The sequence below is a fragment of the Nerophis ophidion genome, linkage group LG09 (assembly GCF_033978795.1).
Source record: "Nerophis ophidion isolate RoL-2023_Sa linkage group LG09, RoL_Noph_v1.0, whole genome shotgun sequence".
NCBI lineage: Eukaryota > Metazoa > Chordata > Actinopteri > Syngnathiformes > Syngnathidae > Nerophis > Nerophis ophidion.
The window spans coordinates 20,443,241-20,465,510 of NC_084619.1; the positions used below are offsets into that span (position 1 = coordinate 20,443,241).

The 22,270-nt window shown below is 37.3% G+C and overlaps 2 protein-coding genes across 19 annotated transcripts in view; both read right to left on the minus strand.

The window, feature by feature from the left end:
- Window positions 1–665: 665 nt before the first annotated feature.
- Window positions 666–22,270, minus strand: part of tacc2 (transforming, acidic coiled-coil containing protein 2) — a 103,702-nt gene continuing 82,097 nt past the window's right edge. For all 18 annotated transcript variants that reach the window (XM_061910524.1, XM_061910523.1, XM_061910513.1 and 15 more), the window contains 7 exons: window positions 20,656–20,732; window positions 18,556–18,599; window positions 15,097–15,257; window positions 14,900–15,006; window positions 11,542–11,662; window positions 5,486–8,508; window positions 666–1,240 (listed from right to left, as the gene is read on the minus strand). In XM_061910524.1, coding sequence (XP_061766508.1) covers window positions 8,443–8,508; window positions 11,542–11,662; window positions 14,900–15,006; window positions 15,097–15,257; window positions 18,556–18,599; window positions 20,656–20,732 — 576 coding nt within the window. In that variant the 3' untranslated portion in view covers window positions 666–1,240; window positions 5,486–8,442. The remainder of the gene's footprint in view (window positions 1,241–5,485; window positions 8,509–11,541; window positions 11,663–14,899; window positions 15,007–15,096; window positions 15,258–18,555; window positions 18,600–20,655; window positions 20,733–22,270) is intronic.
- LOC133559765 (M-phase-specific PLK1-interacting protein-like) lies at window positions 1,130–5,806 on the minus strand. The gene is made up of 2 exons (XM_061911832.1): window positions 5,486–5,806; window positions 1,130–1,240 (listed from the first exon to the last, which is right to left on the minus strand). Exons 1-2 carry the CDS (start codon window positions 5,804–5,806, stop codon window positions 1,130–1,132), a joined length of 432 nt encoding a protein of 143 aa, XP_061767816.1.

Below are 22,270 nucleotides of genomic sequence, written 5' to 3' on the forward strand. Positions count from 1 at the left end.
ACAGCGCCCCCCGCGACCCCACAGAGAATAAGCGGTAGAAAATGGATGAATGGATAGAATATAAAACATGTTTTCAGTTATTTCATAACTCCACATGTTTTCATTCAAAGTTTTGATGCCACCAGTGAGAATGTACGATGTAAATATCGTATTTTTCGGAGTATAAATCGCTCCGGAGAATAAGTCGCACCTGCCGAAAATGCATAATAAAGAAGGAAAAACACATATATAGGTCGCACTGGAGTACAAGTCGCATTTTTAGGGGAAATTTATTTGATAAAACCCAACACCAAGAATAGACATTTGAAAGGCAATTTATAAAAATATAAAGAATAGTGAACAACAGGCTGGATGAGGGAACGTTATATGATCCATAAATAACAACTGAGAAGGTGCCTGGTATGTTAACGTAACATTTTATGGTAAGAGTCATTCAAATAATTATAACATATAGAACATGCTATACCTTTACCAAACAATCTGAAGACCTCTCGAGTAAACCAATTTAAAATTTTGTAATTGGACCATCGGAGAGTTCATTCACGCTTGGATCGATCTTTCATATTAAAACCAATTTCCAATTCATATTGGTCATTTTTTACACTCCTCACAACCATACTGTCAAATTCATTAATTCTTGCATAGATCAGAAAAAAGAAAACAAATGTTTGTTACGTTTTAATATCCACAAAGATGTTATTTTTTACAACAGAAACCACAAAGTAAGAATTTATATAAAAAATCATTTGTATCATATTCATAATACAAAACATAATACAAGCTTCCAATAACCGGAAATTCTTGTACTGATCAGAATCAGACCAGCTACTTACTTCCTGTCAAGTAAAATATTTAAACAATGTATAAATCTATACATAAACATGGGTATTTTTGTACAAAGTTGTACAAACATCTCATCTAACTGATTCCTTAATTGATCATGAACAGAGTAAGTACTTCCTGTAGGCATTGAATTCCCACAAATAAGACTTTTCTCCCTCAAACAATCCTGAAATACAGTGCATAAACGTGTACATTAATCTATGAACAACATAAAACCCTCCAATCAAACAAATTGATTCCTGAGTTAATCAGAAACCCACCAGCTTTTTCCTGGTATTGTTACGGTTTACTGATTGTTGCTGGTCGATGTCTGTGGCTCTGTTGCTTGCAGCACTGCCCAGGGATCCTCCAACATGGACGGACTGAAGTACTTCTCTATCGAGTCAAAAGACTGATCCTGATAAAGAGAAATACAGTAAGTTGTGTATATTTTACCTACAGATTAATTCCAGCAATACCTATAAAACACCACTAGGCTCCCTGTATATTATGTATCAGGTATCATATTCAAAGAGTGACTAGCTTTAGTTTTATTTTTCAATGGCTAAACTTATCCCTATAGTCATATTACAGTAAAGAATGTTTAAATTTTAAGTAAAACATAGCATGTGCAGTTAATAAATATTTAATCATGACTACAGTTTGGGCTTTGAGCAAATAATGGCCTATACCTCACACTATTTCCTTTGGGAAGAATTGTTTTAAATTTGGAAGACAACCAGCATCTTGGATCAGACGCTCCACTGTATATGTATGTTGTGGTTTTAGGTAAATACTGTACTAGGGCTGCACGATTATTGGACATCAAGTCGAAATCGAGGTTTTAATTAGTGCAATAACGTAATCACAAGAGGCTAAGGATTTTTTTTTGTCCGCCATCACTGGCATTTGAGTGAAAGACATGTTCGAGAATTGTTGAGCCTCACATTTCTTAGTCTCTCGCTTCAGAGTGAAGAGGCTCTGTGCATCACTTCCAGCACCTGAGCGTGTTAGTTTAACAATACAAGTAGCTGTCTCGGTGGGCAGAGATCGATACACAGGAAGCACGTACAGAAAGCCCCGTGACTCTCTAATGAGAAGTTTCGCCAAGTAACAAAAATTAGGAGGAAAGAAATATGATTACAAAGCAATATGTCCCGTTGTGGGAATATTTTTTGCTTCAAATCGGATGGGCAGTACAAGCCCATCAACACGGACGAATGAGCGTGAATGCAGTGATGGCCACAAACAAAACGCCAGGCATTATTTTTCAGGCAGTGAAAAAAAGCACTTTAAGATGTTCAATATTCCTTTGAGATAGATAACTAAAAGTTATTTACTTTCCAATCACAGTATAATGGTAAACTGTTACATGTCTGTTTTTTGTGTGTGCCTCCTGCTGGTGAAGTCCCTTCCCTGTTGTATTTTCTATTTTAAAAGTTAGAGTACCAATGATTGTCTCACACACACGAGGTGTGGTGAAATTATTCTCTGCATTGGACCAATCACCCTTGATCACCCCCTGAGAGGTGAAGGGAGCAGTGAGCAGCAGCGGTGGCCGCGCCCGGGAATAATTTTTGGTGATTTAAAAGCCTACTGAAATGAGATTTTCTTGTTTAAACGAGGATAGCAGGTCCATTCTATGTGTCATACTTGATCATTTTGCGATACAGCCATATTTTTCTGAAATAATTTATTAGAGAACATCGACGATAAAGTTCGCAACTTTTGGTCGCTAATAAAAAAGCCTTGCCTGTACCAGAAGTAGCAGACGATGTGCGCGTGACGTCACGGGTTGTAGGGCTCTTCACATCCTCACATTGTTTACAATCATAGCCACCAGCAGCTAGAGCGATTTGGACCGAGAAAGCGACAATTTCCCCAGTTGACATGTGGTCGGGATCCATGTTCGCTTGACCGCTCTGTTCCATAGTAAAGCTTCACCTTCGGGAATTTTAAACAAGGAAACACCGGTTGTGTTTGTGATGCTAAAAGCAGCTGCAGTGCACCGCTTCCCACCTCCATCTTTCTACTTTGACTTCTCCATTAATAATTGAAAAAATTGCAAAAGATTCAGCAATACAGATGTCCAGAATACTGTGTAATTATGCGATTAAAGCAGACTACTTATAGCTTGGATTGGGCTGGAAAAAAATGTCCGCTACAACCAGAGACGTCACGCGCACGCGTCATCATACGCATCATCATTACGCGACGTTTTCAACAGGATACCTCGCGGGAAATTTAAAATTGCAATTCAGTAAACTAAACCGGCCGTATTGGCATGTGTTGCAATGTTAATATTTCATCATTGATATATAAACTATCAGACTGCGTGGTCGGTAGTAGTGGGTTTCAGTAGGCTTTTAAACAAGTTGAAAAACGTATTTAGGTGTTACCGTTTAGTGGTCAATTGTACAGAATATGTACTGTACTGTGCAATCTACTAATAAAAGTTTTAATCAATTAATCAAACTTACTTATTCACGATTTGAAAAATATGTCTGTAGTAGGGATGTGTAGTTTGCGGTCACAACCACGGAGTCCGCGGATAAACCCCGGGTCGGGCGGGTGACATGACGAAAAAATAGATTCGGGCGGGTGGCGGTTGAACCAATTCGGAAATATATATACATAGTTAAATGTTATGTTGAAGAGGTTCATTTAGCCTACTGACGTGTATTCATAAATGGTTGATTTATATAGGCTAGTAAGGTAAAGTGTTGTTCCTGACAACACTTGATGGTACAATCCATATAACACGTCACAGACAACGTCACGCTAACATCACGTGACACCTCTGATGAAGGCCGCAGAAGCAAGGTAGCAGAAACATGTCAGGTACAACACTTTACCTTACTAGCCTATAGAAATTAACCATTTATAAAAAGTTAAATGTTGTTACCCACATACGAAAAACGAGCAGCACTCTTTGAAACAGTATGTGGGCATACTTTTATTTTGAAGTGTCTGGTTTGGTCTGTCGAATGATGTAAGGAAGCTATTTCCGGGTACGAATACACATTTTTTGGATGCAATGAAAAGGGAGAAAGAGAGCGGCTGATTGTAACAAAGACTAAAAAGTGTCACAAGGATTTTAAGTGTTTGGGCTATAAGAGCCAGAAAATAACAATTTCCTCCTAAAAGCAGCATGCAGGCCAACGGGGTATTTGTTTGTCATTTGTTGGTATTTTACTTGGTAAAATGTTTGATCCACATGCTGTGCATGTTATTATTTTTACGTTTGTAACGTGCTTTATTTATTACAGTTTTCACTGTGAATTTGAAGAGAAATGAAGCCTTCAAATAAATCAGTTCAAGAAAGCCATTGTGTCTGTGCTATTTGGAGGGAGTTACACTTTCTAACCTCACTAATGCCTTGCATCGTCTATATTACATACATAACAACGGGCGGGTGGCGGGCGGTTGTGAATTTGATAATATCTTGTTTCGGGTGAATGGCGGGTGGATGACGACTTTTGTGATGCGGTTGCGGATGAAATAATTGCCTATCCGCGCATCTCTAGTCTGTAGACTCCAATAGCAGTAGTTACCTTACTTGAATGTAAGAATGTAGAAGCACAAATTACATTAATTTCAGTTAATTTAAAGGCCTACTAGAGATGAGCAGTTTGCGGTCTCATCCGCGGAGTCCGCGGATAAACCGCGGGTCGGGCGGGTGACATGATGAAAAAATAGATTCTAAATAGATTTGGGCGGGTGGCGGTTGAACCATTTGGAAATATTTAATATACATAGTTCAGGGATCGGCAACCTTTCCCACTCAAGGAGCCATTTTGACCCGTGTCAAAAAGTAGAGATGACAATAGGAACCGCAAACATTCTCGCAGAATAGGAACCGCAAACATTCTCGCGAATATCTGCTAACAAGAATAGGGGCGTGCTATGAAGCAATTGCCTTTGACGCCTTCTACAACATGTACATACTGCTTACCAGTCCAGCAATATGTTGTATACGGCCTACGCAGACACACGCACACGACTGCAAGGCATACTGGGTGATACATAGTACACTGATGGATGTGATATAAACAACTTTACCACTCTTACTAATATGCGCCACACTGTGAAGCCACACCAAACAAGAATGACAAACACATTTCGGAAGAACATCCTCACAGTACCACAACATAAACGCAACACAACGAATACCCAGAATCCTTTGCATCCATGACTCATCCTGACTATATTATACACCCCGCTAGCACCAAACCCCCCCCCCCCCAACCCCGTAAAGGCAAGGCTTTTTTATTAGCGACCAAAACTTGCTAACTTTATCGTCGATGTTCTCTACTAAATCCTTTCAGCATAAATATGGCAATATCGCAAAATGATCAAGTATGACACATAGAATAGACCTGCTGTCCCCGTTTGAATAAGAACATCTCATTACAGTAGGCTTTTAAATGGGAGGAATATTATAGTTTGTTACGAACTATTATAGCACAAATTAAGCGCGTGAATTGACGAACTACTGTAACTTAAATCATTAGATGTAGCAATTATATTTGTAAAAACCGCTTGTAATCTAGAATGTAAACTATTTTGGTGATTGAACTGAAACAGAAAAGCCACTCTTGGCTAGATAGTAAAAACGTGTCAGCTGAGAAATGTTAGGCGCCATTTTCGTATTATAACCGACCTGCTCCCTGGAAGACGACGGACTGAAGTTCATAGGCCTCTCAAAGCGGTGTCCTCTTCTCTGCGCCCTCTCTCCGCTGCCGAACCGAGCCGGAGACCCCCTGAAGCCCCGTCCTCTCCCGCCAGACCCTGCTTGAGGACTTCCCCAGTGTCCACGGTTAAACCCGACCGGGGAACACATGGGAGAGGTGGGCGAGTAGGTTGAGTAGCCGCGGGGAGAACCCCCACGATGTCCGGAGCCTCCGTAAGGGGAACGGGTCCAACCCGAGGGCGGGGAAGGGAAGCGGTCATTCCACGGCTGTCTGGCAGGCGGACGGTCCATGTTCCGTATCTACTTGATTACCGGGTGGAGACGGTCAAAACAGTAGTGAGGGGGAAACCGGAAACGGAAGTAGGGTTCTGGAATTAATGTAGCAGCGCCACTCAGTGGTCACTCCTTTCGCCCTACTTTATTAAACCGTCGTAACATCTCATATTTTGCTACATCTTTATAAATGATACCTAGGCCAGTGGTTCTCAACCTTTTTCAGTGATGTACCCCCTGTGAACATTTTTTTTAATTCAAGCCTTTTGGTTGAAAAAAAGAGATGAAGTAAAATACAGCACTATATGTCATCAGTTTCTAATTTTTTAAATTGTATAACAGTGCAAAATATTGCTCATTTGTAGTGGTCTTTCTTAAAAAAAATTGGAAAAAAAGATATAAAAATAACTAAAAACTTATAATAACTAAAAAATAAAACAAGTGAATCGATTATAAATAAAGAGTTCTACACATAGAAGTAATCATACACTTAAAGTGCCCTCTTTGGGGATTGTAATAGAGATCCATCTGGATTCATGAACTTAATTCTAAACATTTATTCATAAAAAAAGAAATCTTTAACATCAATATTTATGGAACATGTCCACAAAAAAATCTAGCTGTCAACACTGAATATTGCATTGTTGCATTTTATTTTCAGAGTTTATTAATTTACATTCATATTTTGCTGAAGTATTATTCAATAAATATATTTATAAATTATTTTTTAATTGTTGCTATTTTTAGAATATTTAAAAAAACTCTCACGTACCCCTTGGCATACCTTCAAGTACCCCCAGGGGTACGTGTACCCCCATTTGAGAACCACTGCCCTAGGCCAGAGTTCATCATTTCCAACGTTTACATTTTACATGAAAAAACTATGTATGATTATGTACGATTTATTATACATAATCTATTTACGAATCTTAATGTAATTATATTTCTTTTTGTATCTATAGTCATATATGTAATTATTGTGTATTATTTAATTCCATTTATGGTTTATTATTACTATTTACTTACGTTTTTTTTTATTCTTTAGAAATTGGTAACAACACAGCAAGTTATGGGTAAATAGTAGGATTTAGTGTAATGTATTTTTCTATTTGTTATTTTTTTGTATTTCTCTTAATTTCTGTAACTTTTTGTTTTATATTTAATTGTATTTGTAATTTATTCACACTTACAAAAAAAATTATTATTTTCATAAATCATTGGTATTCATTCTCAATTTGGTTTTCTCTCTTTGGAAAATGGTAACAAACAAGTTATGGATTAATAGTAGGATTAAATTTTTTTTTTTTCTATTTATGTAGTTCTTTTTGTATATATTTTCTTTTCTGTAATGTTTTTTTTCTACATGATTTATTGCTATTTACTTTATTCACAAATATTTTTTAATTATTGATTTTTTTTTTTATAAGACATTGGTATTCTTTCTCGATTGTTAAATAGTAAAAATTAAACACAGCAAGTCATGGATAAGTAGTAGAATTAAATACACTTCAGTTTCTTCCCATTTTTTTTCAAACATACAATGAACAAGGGTAAACATGTGCAAAGAAAGGTAAATAAACCACAATCAGAACCAAAATATAAAATATTTGTTCATTTCGAAATTGTGGGGGAGTTAAAAGAGATGGTTTCATAGCGGAATATTAATGTGGTCAAATGATTGAGAAAGGATTAATTAAAAAAAAAAAGTTATTTAATCACTGAATAAAATCAAAACACTTTGTATTTATTCCAGTCATTGTACTCGATCGTGCAACACAAGAAACAAAAACAGTGTGAGCTCACTAGTTTATATTGCCATCTTTTATTGCACTTTGTAAGCAGATGCTGTACAGCAGCTGTGCAGACATGTTACTGGTCAGCGTGACGCAACGACCCAAACAGGACTGGTGCACATCTGAATACAATCACAATTAGTATATAGCAAAATAAAATACAGAAAAATAAAGTCCCATGATCTGATCAAAACAGCTATGACAAAGTATGACAAGTATCTACAAAGTTAGATGAGGGAAGCACACTAGCTGTTGACAATAATAATAACTGTGACAAATTAAGTCATCTGTGTTTTACACAATGGAGACATAACTATGAGAATGAGTCTTCTCCGAATGTAGAGTTTTCTATATTGTATACAAAAAACACAATGTTTTCTTTCTCTCTCGCATGCAATAAGCTAAAGTGATATTTTTTTTATTCTCTTAGTGCTGCATCACTCTAAAAAAGTTTCTGATGCTCCTTTCTCATAGTTACAAGGAGGAGGCATCACAAGAAGTAGGTAAACAGTCTTCTCCCTCAGTGGCTGTCATGGCAACATCATAAACAACATTAAACCCACGCGCTATTCTCATCGTCACACGCTCTCTCACTCACACACGTACACACTTAATGACATGGTGCAGTTCCTAAAATGTTAAACCACACCACTGATACTGTACAATACAGTGACACATCAAAAATATACAGCATGATTAAGAAGATCCTGTTTCCACAAGGTCAGTAGAAAATTCAAGCCCAGTGTGGCTTTAAGAGTTCTTGGAGAAGTGGTAACAAATGTATATTCCTGTTCATTTTCCAAGCACATGAACACCTTTTTGTGTTTGTACAAACAAAGTCTTGAACCAGAATAACGGCTGCTAACATTTTCCCATCTTGGCAATCAGCTCGTCGCAGATCTTTGTTAGTTCCTCAATCTCTTTGTTCTGGAAAAAGTGGAAAACTTTTAATAATGAATAACCACCACAACACAAGACCTCAGATGCTCAACCTGAAGCATGAGCTTCACTACTTTTACAAGCAGAAATACATGTTGTACATAACCATAAAAAGCATCTAAAGAATAATAGTAATAGTAATACATCTAGACTGGAAACTAAAGGCCTGATTTACTAAAGGTTTGCAATTACCAAAAGGCGTGCAATGATAGCGTAAAGCTGATCAACTTAACGTGTGCAAGTGGATTGCGCCTGGAAGGCAGCACTAAGTAACTTTTCAACCTTTATAAAATATTTTCATAACTTGTGGGTTGATACATGGACTTACAACTAGTTGAATGACACCTCGGTCATGGCCTATATCGCTTTTAATGACACTAAGCGACATTGAGGAGGGTGGCAGGAAGCCTGCCACACAAAAAACTACAAATGTTCTGACTTGCTTTGTGGCATACATCACTCCCCCTGTCCCCATTTGTTAAAGCAGTGGTTCTCAACCTTTTTTCAGTGATGTACCCCCTGTGCACATTTTTTAAATTCAAGTACCCCCTATTCAGAGAAAAAGCATTTTTGGTTGAAAAAAAAAAAGAGATAAAGAAGTAAAATACAGTACTATGTCATCAGTTTCGGATTTATTAAATTGTATAACAGTGAAAAATATTGCTCATTTGTGGTGGTCTTTCTTGAACTATTTGGAAAAAAAGATATACAAAAAACTAAAAACTTAAAAAATTGAAAAATAAACAAGTGATTCAAATATAAATAAAGATTGGGGATTGTAATAGAGATCCATCTTGATTCATGAACTTAATTCTAAACATTTCTTCACAAAAAAAGAAATCTTTAACATCAATATTTATGGAACATGTTCACAAAAAATCTAGCTGTCAACACTGAATACTGCATTGTTGTATTTCTTTTCACAGTTTATGAACTTACATTCATATTTTGTTGAAGTATTATTCAATAAATATATTTCTAAATAATTTTTGAATTGTTGCTAATTTTAGAATATTTAAAAAAAATCTCACGTACCCCTTGGCATACCTTCAAGTACCCCCATTTGAGAACCACTGCATTAAAGCGAACTCCTGCGTGGCACTTGAAAGCGAAAAGAAGAAGACACCTACGTGCAATTAATCCTATCATGGCGGAATCTCCAAAACAACCAAATAAACAAAAATATGTTTCTGAGTAGACAAAAAAAAAAAGAAAAACACAGTCAGGATTAACATTGCATCGGCTTTCAGTCGCTAGCGTGAGCTCAAAGACCAATGCTGCCTTGGCTGTGTTCCTGCTGGACTAGTAAGTGACTTTCGATACTCAAATCTAAATGATTATGCTAATGTTAGCTATTGGAAATTTGCGAAGTAGCAAAAGCCAACAACGTGATAGTTTCACTATTACTTCCTTTGAAAAAAATCTCCTGTTGGTCTTTCTTTGTTCCGACCTGCATCTGCCCTGACACATTCTTGGTAGTAGTGTCATGTTTGAAGAGAATCCAAGATCATTTCTTGATGGTGTCTAATATTTTTCATCAGCAGAGCCATTAGAAATATAATATTTGAGCCACAATTACAGCTGACATTGTGTCAGTATGAATGGGAAATGTGGTCTTCTTCTGGCAAAACACTACCACTTTGGTCCACTGGCAAAGCCAAAAACAAACAAAACTGAAAGTTCTTAAGCGGGGCTTTAAGTGAGCAGAATAAGGCGTGCAATCCGTTTTGTGTCTCTGTTTTCATTAATATGCCAAATATATGCTGATCGCCAAAACGCCCACAATACTGGGAGCAGAAGATGCAAATATAACTATTCAGCACGCGCAATGTGATGTATCAACACTCACCGTTTTGCGAGCACTATTAAGCGTTTTATTTAGCACATGTCAGAAGGACGTGCAAACTGACAGTTCCACACACGGCTGCACGATCAGTGCTCGCACTGCACAGACAGACGATGGAGGGACAAGAATCTTCCATCATACCTGTGTGTATCAAAACATTCTTTATTTCTGACCGTTTGGACAATCAGAAATAAAAATATTACACATATCGTCTCCTCAGAAATTTCCCTTTATAATTTTATAGCTGCTGACTGACATATGGGGATAATTAAAACAATTTCAATTGATGATGCTTTTGGCTCGCGTTATTTTTAATGTTTGTTATTGTTTTTTAAGGAAATATATTACTATACTACATCTCCAACCTGAAAAGACGTCTTTCATTGTGCTTTTCTTGCATTTGAGTCATTCCGAATTTGACCTACAGACTTGCGCACAGAATTAAGTGCTAGTGTGCATATGTTTCTGTTGTCTAAATCAGATTCAGAAAAAGTATTGCAGATTATAGTTGTATTTTACCATGAATTGATTAACGTGGACCCCGACTTAAACAAGTTGAAAAACTTATTCGGGTGTTACCATTTAGTGGTCAATTGTACGGAATATGTACTGAACTGTGCAATTCACTAATAAAAGTATCAATCAATCAATGCTGGTTAAACAGATCACACACAAGTTAGAAGCATGATAACATGAATGTGCAGAAAATGATCGTCTCCGTGGCAAAAGCCCAGTATAGTAGATGCATAATCCTCACTTAAATAAGGCGGTCTGCACCACTTTTCAATTGCACATGCAGTGTTCGGAGAACACACAACACAATCCCTATTAGTACATGCAAATTTTTTTGGGTTTTTTTTTGTGCACACGCTGTCTAGCCGGGAGTATTTGTAGCTTAGTAAATCAGGCCCTAAAGAGTACAAATTGAAATACATAGACGTTCAACATGTATCTACAATTATTGAAATTCCAGAATGCTGCTTTATAACCTCTTTAATTGGAATTTACTTACATATTTAAATGATATATTTAGAATTATAAATATTGATTTGACAGATTATTTAAATGATTTGTGTTTTTACCTTTTTGGGGGAAATGACTGATATAGCACCGAGCTGTGAGAGGTTAATTTTGAACACCCATGACCAAATATGGTTTCTTTCCAGACAACTGACCTTTTGCTCCAAAGTGCGCTCTAAAGAGTCCACCTTCATCTGCTCCTTCCTCAGACTGGCCTGGTGGGCAGCCTGCTCCTGTTTGGACTTGGCCCTCACCTGAGCTATCTCCGCATTGGCTCTGAAATCAGAAAGTAATTTCTCTTAGACCAGACCAGAATGCCATGTGTTTATAACTCAAAGGAACGCTTACGCGGGGGATTCCGACTATTTTGGACTGGTAGTAGTCGATCCACAGCAATCGTTCTGCCACACAATACCTCAATACCAAGAGGCGAATTTGCATTTCAACGACTGTCGTTGGCTTTCACAGTAGGGATTCCACATTTACATTATAACAGTTGTTTTTCTCACTACGGTAGCGCAAACCCATCCTTGCCCAGGCACACGCTCATGGTATTTGGAGTATAAATATTTTGGGTTTTGGCACCAGCCACTGGACTAGATCTGACCAATCTAAGTCTATGACCACGAACTGATGAAGCCTACTCGAATGAGCGGCGAAACGTCTTCCAAGACAATCCCTGCAAATTATTCACGGTCTCGCAAATGTGTCCTATCCTTGCAACTATCCGGCACATTTCGGCTAATCATCATAATTTTTGTCAGTCAAATGTGAGCCTAAGCAGCGCTGAAAACACGTACAGTGGGTTTTGAGGGGACGGCGTGGCACGGTTGGGAGATTAGCTCTGCCAGCAACCTTAGGGTTCCTGGTTCAATCCCCTCCTTCTACCATCCCAGTCACGTCCGTTGTGTCGTTGAGCAAGACACTTCATCCTTGCTCTTGATGGATACTGGTTAGCGCCTTGCATGGCAGCTCCTGCCATCAGTGTGTGAATGGGTGTGTGAATGGGTGAATGTGGAACTAGTGTCAAAGTGCTTTGAGTTCCTTAAAAAGGTAGAAAAGCGATATACAACTACAAACCCCGTTTCCATATGAGTTGGGAAATTGTGTCAGATGTAAATATAAATGGAATACAATAATTTGCAAATCATTTTCAACCCATATTCAGTTGAATATGCTACAATGACAACATATTTGATGTTCAAACTGAAAAACTTTTTTTTTTGCAAATAAACATTAACTTTAGAATTTGATGACAGCAACACGTGAAAAAGAAGTTGGGAAAGGTGGCAATAAATACTGATAAAGATGAAGAATGCTCATCAAACACATATTTGGAACATCCCACAGGTGTGCAGGCTAATTGGGAACAGGTGGGTGCCATGATTGGGTATCAATCTCTAAAGGATATCACCACATGGACTCAGGAACACTTAAGAAAACCACTGTCACTAAATACAGTTCGTCGCTACACCTGTAAGTTCAAGTTAAAACTTTACTATGCAAAGCGAAAGCCATTTATCAACAACATCCAGAAACGCCGTCGGCTTATCTGGGCCCAAGATCATCTAAGATCGACTGATGCAAAGTGGAAAAGTGTTCTGTGGTCTGAAGAGTCCACATTTCAAATTGTTTTGGAAATATTCGACATCGTGTCATCCGGACCAAAGGGGAAGCGAACCATCCAGACTGTTATCTTTAGCTTTAGAGGGCACTAGCGGTAGTACCATCATTGTACACCCTTATTAATTCTGTTGCGCTCGTAACCGGAAGTGGGGCGTTAAAAGGTTGTCTATGATTTCCTGTTCCACTGCATCTTTTGTTATGCTTTGCAGTGGCACCCGAGTGAATATGACAGCGAGCTCATGTCATTATGGATTAAAAAAATACAGACAAGCCAAATTATTAGTCCAGAATTTTAACAATTGGGAACCGGTACCAAAATATACGGTACTCTGTAAACATCACTAGTTAAAAGTCTTTATTGGAGGTGATTTGCCAACCAATCAAGAATCCTATTGCTTTACTTCTCTATATAAAAGTGTCACTCATCATTTTAATTATGGGCGTGTACACATTTTGCTGTTCTTATGGCAGTTAACTTATTTTCACACTTTAATTTAGCCTGTCCATGGGCTTATGATAGAACATCCATCCATCCATTTTCTACCGCTTGTCCCCTTCTTGTTACTTCTAATTCCATAATGTATAATGGGGAAAAAAATAATTTTGAATCCAAATAAAATAAATATTATCATACCAGCATGAATACTGAAGTGTCAAACTCGCTTTAACTGAGGGCCACATAGCAGTTACGCCTGCCCTCACAGGGTCGTAAGAGTGAATATACACAACATTATTATTTTTTATTGATGGATAACTTGCTTTGAAATCATAAGTCGAGGTGACAAGCCATATTTAGGTAGGAGATGCGATGTTCTAATCTGATATTGGGGCAACGTGGCTCAGATGTCAGAGGGGCTGTGCCAGCAATTTGAGGGTTCCTGTTTCTAATCCTGCTTCCGCCATCATAGTCACTGATCTTGTGTCATTAGGCAACACTTCACCCACCTTGCTCGTAATGGGTTGTGGTTAGTGGCATCAGTGTATGAATGTATGTGTGAATGGATGATTGTTACATATAATGTAAAGTGCTTTGGGTATTGTGCAAGTATGGTCAAACACCACATAAATACAGACTATTTGCCATATTGATATTGATATCTGTGCAATATCAGCAAATAAACAAGTATCAGATGATATCAGCTTGCATGTAAAATGTCTGTTATAAGCTCTGATTCAAGCAGTCAGTCCTGCAGCACATTTACTTTTACAAAGCCAAACACGAGCTGAACTTAATCAGTCATTGTGACCACTAGATGTCGGCAACAATAAAAGTACCACCTAATTTTAAAGACTGCATTTATTCATTCCTGAGATTGGTAATAAAGGTTAGTGTTTTTCATACCCACTATTTTTCTCTGTTTAAATAATTTCACTTGATCAGACCTGTTCTAACATTCCACACTACAAAATTATAAAAATATGTACTAGGAATCATGATGGTTTGATACCGGAATGGGCCAATACTCAGGATCCAGTATCATTATTAGAAGTGAAAAAGTAGTACTTAAGTTAGGTATTTATTTTTTGATAACCAAAAAATATTTTGAATATCGTGTTGCAAGTGAAAAAGTAGTACTTAAGTTAGGTATTTATTTTTTGATAACCAAAAAATATTTTGAATATCGTGTTGCATAATCTGATAATTTTAGAAGATATGCAATAGCATGCAAATCTTTTTTTCTGTCAAGATTGAGAGAACACACATCTAAAAGAAGTGCTTTATTGAGGCACATTATTTCCAGGCTTTCACGGGCAACATAACGTGGAGGGCCAAAATTGAGGCCTTGAGTTAGACACCTGTGTTGTAGACTTTTGACTTTGGAGAGTCCACTGTTGATACATTTTCCCAAAATCAAAAAAGGAAGGTTACAATCTTTATATACTTACTTGTCTAGTTTCTCTTCTGCATGAATCTTCAAAGCCTGGTACCGCTGTTCCTCTTTACGGACCCTTGATAGATACTCCTGAGCACATTTCTTCAGAACCTCTTCATTCTACAGCGAGTGAAAGATCATGTTCAGTCTTTTGGGTTGGCAAGCAACTAAGCCTGTCATTTATAAGGAAATTATTTGAGAAAAATAAACCTTGCGGAAACCCTCAAGCACATCTTTCATCTTCTCGTAGCGTCGGAAGAGGTCGGCCAGAGACTTTTCCACAGAGTTGAGGTCAGCTAAGGCCTGATCCTTTTCCACAATCAGCTGTTGAATGGTGTGGTGGGAGAGAGACTTTTCTTTCTGGTCATCCTCTGACAAACACACAGATTAATTTATTTAGTCGCAATGTTTTTAAGTTTGAGATGGGTACGAAAATGTGACGTAAAATTAATATGAATTAGTGGAATAGGATATTATTTACATTTACACTGTTGTTTATGTAAACAACATAAACAGCAATGATGGACGATGAACACTGAGCTATGCTGACTTACTTTAGGATTTCTGTTTAATTCAAAGTGCTTCCAATGTCATCCCTCATACATAAAACTTACTAATGAATGAGAATGACTTTGGTAATCCTATAAAAATATCACAGCAAACCACTGCTGGTATTTTCATGTGTTTCACATCACTTTGTGTGAATGTGCAACTTCACTAGGTTGTACTTTTTTTTATAAATTAACTGTAAATTTGACACTTTACTACAAATTTGATTAGTTTTCCATTCCAACAAAAACTTAGAACATGACTGTAGTTTTTTAAACACTAAACAAAACAGTTTCTGCCAAAAATGTTGACTACTCTGTATTTGGGGTAAAGAGTGTTTATATTTGTATTATTCAATTTATTTTCTATAAAAAATATAACAGCAATTTGTGTAGAAATAAATAAAACATGTCTCCAAACCCTTGTAAAATAAATGCTTGTTTATCCCCATTAATTGGTTCCATGCCTGACCTTGGTATATAATTTTCTGCAAAACACAAATTGTTAGTTATAAATACAATATTTTCATAGGTAGGTCATAGGAAATTTAAAATATATGTTTTTACATTGTGAAAGCCCTCTAGACATTAAATACCACCCAAAGTCACCTTGTAGAAGCAGGACTGGAAGCAAGGCCACCTTAACTTAGGGGGGGGCATGGGGATGAGGGAACTTTGGGGGCATCCCCCAAACCTCAAGAGCCTGTGCATTAAGGCCGCCATGAATGGATGCCGCCTGAGCGAAACAGTGGCCATTCATGATACTTAACAGCACACTCTGATTGGTTGGGTCTTGTCTACTGGCCAATACTACTATAGTATTGAAAGGTTTTGTTCATTCTTATGCTTGGAAATGATTGATTTAGGCCCAAAATACATCAAATATGCTTTTAAATATGCAAACTTTGAAAATCAAGGTGGCGAAGGAGGCCATCAGTGCTGTTTTGAAATACAGATTGTAGAGATGTGAATCTACACACAACTCATGATTCGAGTCCGATTCTTGGGGGAACGCTTCGATTCAGAATGGATTCTTGATTCAACACCATTCTTGTAATATATTCTTTGGTATATAAATTATAAGGAATCATTGTTAGAAAAGGTTACAAATGACACAGGTTTCTATTGGCTGCTGACATAAGATGTATGTGTAGTGTTGGCCGAAAGAAAACGTCTTTTTAAAAACATATTTAAAAAATGTTATTCACAAAAATCACAGAATGTTGATCAATCTAATAAAAGAAACTACAAAAACCCCAACTTAATCTCAGCTTGACAATACTTAGAATAGAAATGTACAAAGTAATTAAGAAGACATACAAACACAATGCTTATAAATACAATACTAATAAAAAGAAAATTAGTAAGTCAATAATAGTAATAATAATAATATTTTTTAAATAAAAAAACAATTATAAACATTTTTTTAAATAAATTGTAGATTTAAATTTGAAATAAAAACATTTTTGAGGATACCTAATAAATATACATAAATACTAGGGCTGTGAATCTTTGGGTGTCCCACGATTCGATTCAATATCGATTCTTGGGGTCACGATTCGATAATATATCATTTTTTTTTTTTTTTTCGATTTGATTCTCGATTCAAAACGATTCTGTATTCATTCAATACATAGGATTTCAGCAGGATCTACCCCAGTCTGCTGACATGCAAGCAGAGTAGTAGATTTAAAAAAAAAAAAAAAGCTTTTATAATTGTAAAGGACAATGTTTTATCAACTGATCGCAATAATGTAAATTTGTTTTAACTATTAAACGAACCAAAAATACGACTTATTTTATCTTTGTGAAAATATTGGACTCAGTTTGTTGTCAAGCTTATGAGATGTGATGCAAGTGTAGGCCACTGTGACACTATTCTTCTTTTTTTTTATTTTTATAAATGTCTAATGATAATGTCAATGAGGGATTTTTAATCACTGCTATGCTGAAATTATAACTAATATTGATACTGTTGTTGATAATATTCATTTTGGTTTCACTACTTTTGGTTTGTTCTGGGTCGTGTTTTGTCTCCTCAATTGCTCTGTTTATTGCAGTTCTGAGTGTTGCTGGATCAGGTTTGGTTTTGGAATTGGATTGCATTATGGTATTGCTGGGTAGTGGTTTGTTGGATTGATTTAAAAAAGATCAAAATAAAAATAGATTTTTTTTAAAATGAGAATCGATTCTGAATCGCACAACGTATTCGATTCGATTTGTATTCGAATCTATTTTTTCCCCTCACCCCTAATAAATACATATGTAAAAACTGTCTTTTTAAAAATTGATTCTTAAATTTTTTTTATGTGTCAATTTTTTCCAGCAACTCAATTGGCTGAAGCCATTTTTTAGATGAAAATTGTTGATTTATTTAGCATCATCAGAGTTATTGAGCGTCTCTTGCGACATTTGGTTTTAGCTGTAAAGTAGTAAGACAAAAAAATCATACCAGAGAGTAGTGAATTTAATTTTTCTGGTATGTGAGCGTCATAGAAAAACCACCACCACCAGTTTAAGCATAACGGCAAACTGAAAGTACATGCCCTGACTGTGCTCTTCTTACACTAAAACAACGAGACCACATGAAAAATGACATGGAATGACGATGGAAAAACAAGCAAGCAAACGTCAGTGGAAATGAGGCAAACAGTGAGCATTTTTGCTCTCACTGTTCGACAGACGAATGGATATGAGATGTTAGCAAGTTGAAGCACAAGTCTGCGTTACTCACCTGGCATGCCTGGCAGTGTTATCAAATAGTAAAGGGGGCGAACATGAGAGCAGAACAGAAACAAAAAGGTACTGTGTTAAGTCAAGCCGGGGTGAGCAACGCGTGAGAGCCAAGCATTAAAAAAAAGTAGAGTAATTTTGAACCTGCAGGTTTCTTGATTTAAAAAGTCAAGTGAAACAGACCAAGAGCAAGCAATCAAGCACAAAAGCTTTCAGGTGGCGCACCTTAAAATTGGCAATGCATTGGTATTCTGTGCATAAGGCTATCATAGTCTTTCCTCAGTTTGCAAAGAGAGTGCAACAAATAGTGGTGCCAGGAATTGTGACAAAAAAAAAATTGTGTACTAATAGTCAATAGCTAGCAATTTTTATTTAATGGCAAACTCACCTATCATCTGGGCAATTGTCTTCTCATATTCAGCAACAATCCTCCTAAGGATTACAAAATGGATGTCACGATAAGAGGCTTTCATCATTCAATACCATTAAAGCAGTGGCGTTCCGAATGCCATCCATCCATCCATCCATTTTCTACCGCTTATTCCCTTTAGGGTCGCGGGGGGTGGTGGTGCCTATCTCAGCTACAATCGGGCAGAAGGCGCGGGACACCCTGGACAAGTTTCCACCTCATCGCAGGGCCAACACTGATAGACAGACAACATTCACATTCACACTCACACACTAGGGCCAATTTAGTGTTGTCAATCAACCTATCCCCAGGTGCATGTCTTTGGAAGTGGGAGGAAGCCGGAGTACCCGGAGGGAACCCACGCAGTCTTGGGGAGAACATACAAACTCCACACAGAAATATCCGAGACCGGGATTGAACCCAGGACTACAGGTACTCAGGACCCGTATTGTGAGGCAGACGCACTAACCCCTCTATCCCACCGTGCTGCCCGGCGTTCCGAATGTTTCCATACAAACATGTTGCATACACACTCAAAGCAGTCCATTGTTGGTCACAATATGCTAAAAAATAGCCTGCACCTTTTCATCCTATTATACTGTCAGCAAGGCAAAGGCAAGATAGTTTCTGTATGTTATTTTGTAACCTTTATTTATCAAGAAAACGCCAGTGTGGTTGGCACTTGGAGCATCCTGGAAATTCAAACCTTCAAGTGGCTGGCATAACTGCTCTACCATCTGAGCCACAATGCACCATATTTGGAAGATTGCAGACGACATTCTAAACATAAGGTAAAATATGTATTATATCTATTATACCTAAAAGCTTGTCTGATAAGAATAAACTGAAAAGTATAATTAACAAGAAGACATATAAACATGTTTGAGCTATAAATAGACAAATCTTTCTGTCACATGTCTGCCCCCACAGGTAAGAGTGATGACAATGTTGGACTATTATATGCTTACCGGTGATGGACCAGGAAGGGGCTATGTAGAAGTTTGCAGTAAAATGTCATATGAAGCGCCCTGTCATTCATTAATTTACATCTTACATGAGCAGCTTCACGACGACACGGGGACCCAAATTATTGCAGGACCTTGCACACAGTGCGTGATCAGCGTCTAAGGAGGGCTGCCCCTTTTTAGGATTTTTAAACATTTTGTGGTACCGATAGTCAGTGACTTTGGAGCTCACTAAATGTACCAATGCAAATTGAAACCCAGCGTCAATCTGAGTAACAGCAACAATTCGAGGAAATACAGTAAACACAGCGAGTCGCGAAACTCATTTAACCCATTGTTTGATTTTATCTTTAGAGTTTATTTATGGTCCAATAATGGTCTACTGGCTAAACTTAGGACACCCTGCAATAAACATACTGGAAATAAATGTTCTGAAATTCCGGATTAAGAATCTTTTAATGTCACAATGATTTAACATTGCTTCAAAATGCATACTGTAGTTTTGTTTTTGGAAAAGCAGGTGACCATGTAAGAGGATTGATTAGCTGTGCCCCTCGTCTTAGCCTCTTAGCCCCTCCTTATCTTGAGCCCAATTGTCAAATAAAGTGAGCTCAGTCTTCTAGATGCTAAGCGAGCAAATTGCCAGCTGGACTTTGACCCCCTCACAGGTGATCTATACCAATGTACTGCATATACCCTTAGAACTCTCCATGGGTACTGAGTAGGCATTTGGTGGACATTAGTGCATCTTTTGTAAACAAATAAAAGGCTAAGTAACGTGTGCGCTGTTTTAAACACCTACTGCACAGTCTTAGTTTGTCACACTTTAAACTTACAGGTATAAAATAATGTTTTCTATTAGTCTGGTGTAACAGCTGATGTCAAACAAACCAGTTTAAAACAGCTCAGATGGGTGTAGACATTTAGTAGTGTCTCATACCAACCAAATTAATCAATCAATCAATCAATCAATCAATTTATTTATAGAGCCCTAAATCCCTAGTGTCTCAAAGGGCTGCACAAACCACAACACAAACCACAACGACATCCTCGGTAGAGCCCATGCACACCTTATGGACAGTACCTCTCTCTAATTCTTGACAGTACATTTTACCTCATCTCTGCCACTTCCAGTCGGCTGTCTTCATATTTTCTTTGCCACTCCAACACCTCTCTTTCTTTGGTTACAACCTATAACAAATAATTAAGTGTGAGGTGCTCTGACGATAACACATGTATCCATTTAGTACACTTGGATCTATAAGAGAGCTATTTTATATTTAAAAACATTTGTGCACAGACATTTTGTTTTGTATCAAAACATTTTGTTTTGTATCAATTTACCAATATGTTTACTGTTGTGGTTGGAGAACTTACCTGCATCATACCTCCATAATTATCATATGTAGCAGCAAAAGTTTTAATGATGCTATAACACTATATGTGTCCTTTGAGTTTGTTTACAACCAATAAACATGTAGGAAAAACTCTCATCTCCCTCAATTGTACGCTCCACTTTCAAAAAAAAGTTTTAGGTTCTATGTTTTCATAACATTGTAAACATAAAACCTCCTTTCTCATTGCCATGATACCCCCTTTGACACCCCTCTAGCTAGATGAACCCGCCCTGTTTGCGAGGCTAGCTTTGTAAAAAAGCAGGCTTCACCACACATCTTAAAGACCAATTACCTTGCTGCTCTCTGTCTGTCTTTTACTCTTTAATGTTGTTGTGTGTGGTGTATGACTAGTGCAGAGTGACAGTGTACTGTACAGTAAATGTAGAAAGTGGATAACATATTGCTTGTTGGAGATGCACACATTAAAATTAAAGCTACTGACACATAAAACTGTGTAAGCAAGGGGTGTCTGACTCTTTTTCATTAAATGCCACATTCCATTTTAACTGCCTTTGGAGGGCTGCTTCTAACAGCATACAAAGTATATGAATATGATGTCTAACAGCTTCACAATATTTTTACACAACTGCCTAGGCATTTGTTTTTTTTTTTTACATAAAAATTAATGGATAACTTGCTTCAAAATCATTAGTCAATTTCTCAAGCAGGTATATATGTATTTTGTGTCTTTACAAAAATGTAATACACTATTTGTTAGTATAAAATATGTTGCATGATCAGATAGTATTTAAGTTTAATATTGGTCAGGATTGCTCCTAGCGTGTGTTTGTGTTTTCCATTGTTGGGTGTTTAGTTCCTGCCCTCTTATTTTCCAGTTCTACCTCCTGTGATATTTGTCTTGTGGCGCCTTTACCTTGTTTGCCATCACACCAGTTTCCGTTTGACCAATCAGAGGGCTTTATATGCCAGCCTTTCCCATTCAATCACTGCTGGTTCATTGAAAGCTTATTGGACGCTTTGAGGGTTTCATGTTCGTTTTGCTTAGTAGTCCTATGTTGTTTGTGCACTCCAGCTGCACTAGGGTTACCATGAATTGATTAACGTGGACCCCGACTTAAACAAGTTGAAAAACGTATTCAGGTGTCACCATTTAGTGGTCAATTGTACAGAATATGTACTGAGCTGTGCAATCTACTAATAAAAGTTTCAATCAATCAATCAGTATTATTCAATACCTTTCAGAGTACCTGCATCTTGTCTCTTGTGTCTGCATCCTAGGTTCATGACAACTACCGCTAACATGCAGCCAAAGCAAAAGTGCATGCAATTTTATGCAGTGCATTATACATCTCTGTTGAAATGGAAATAACC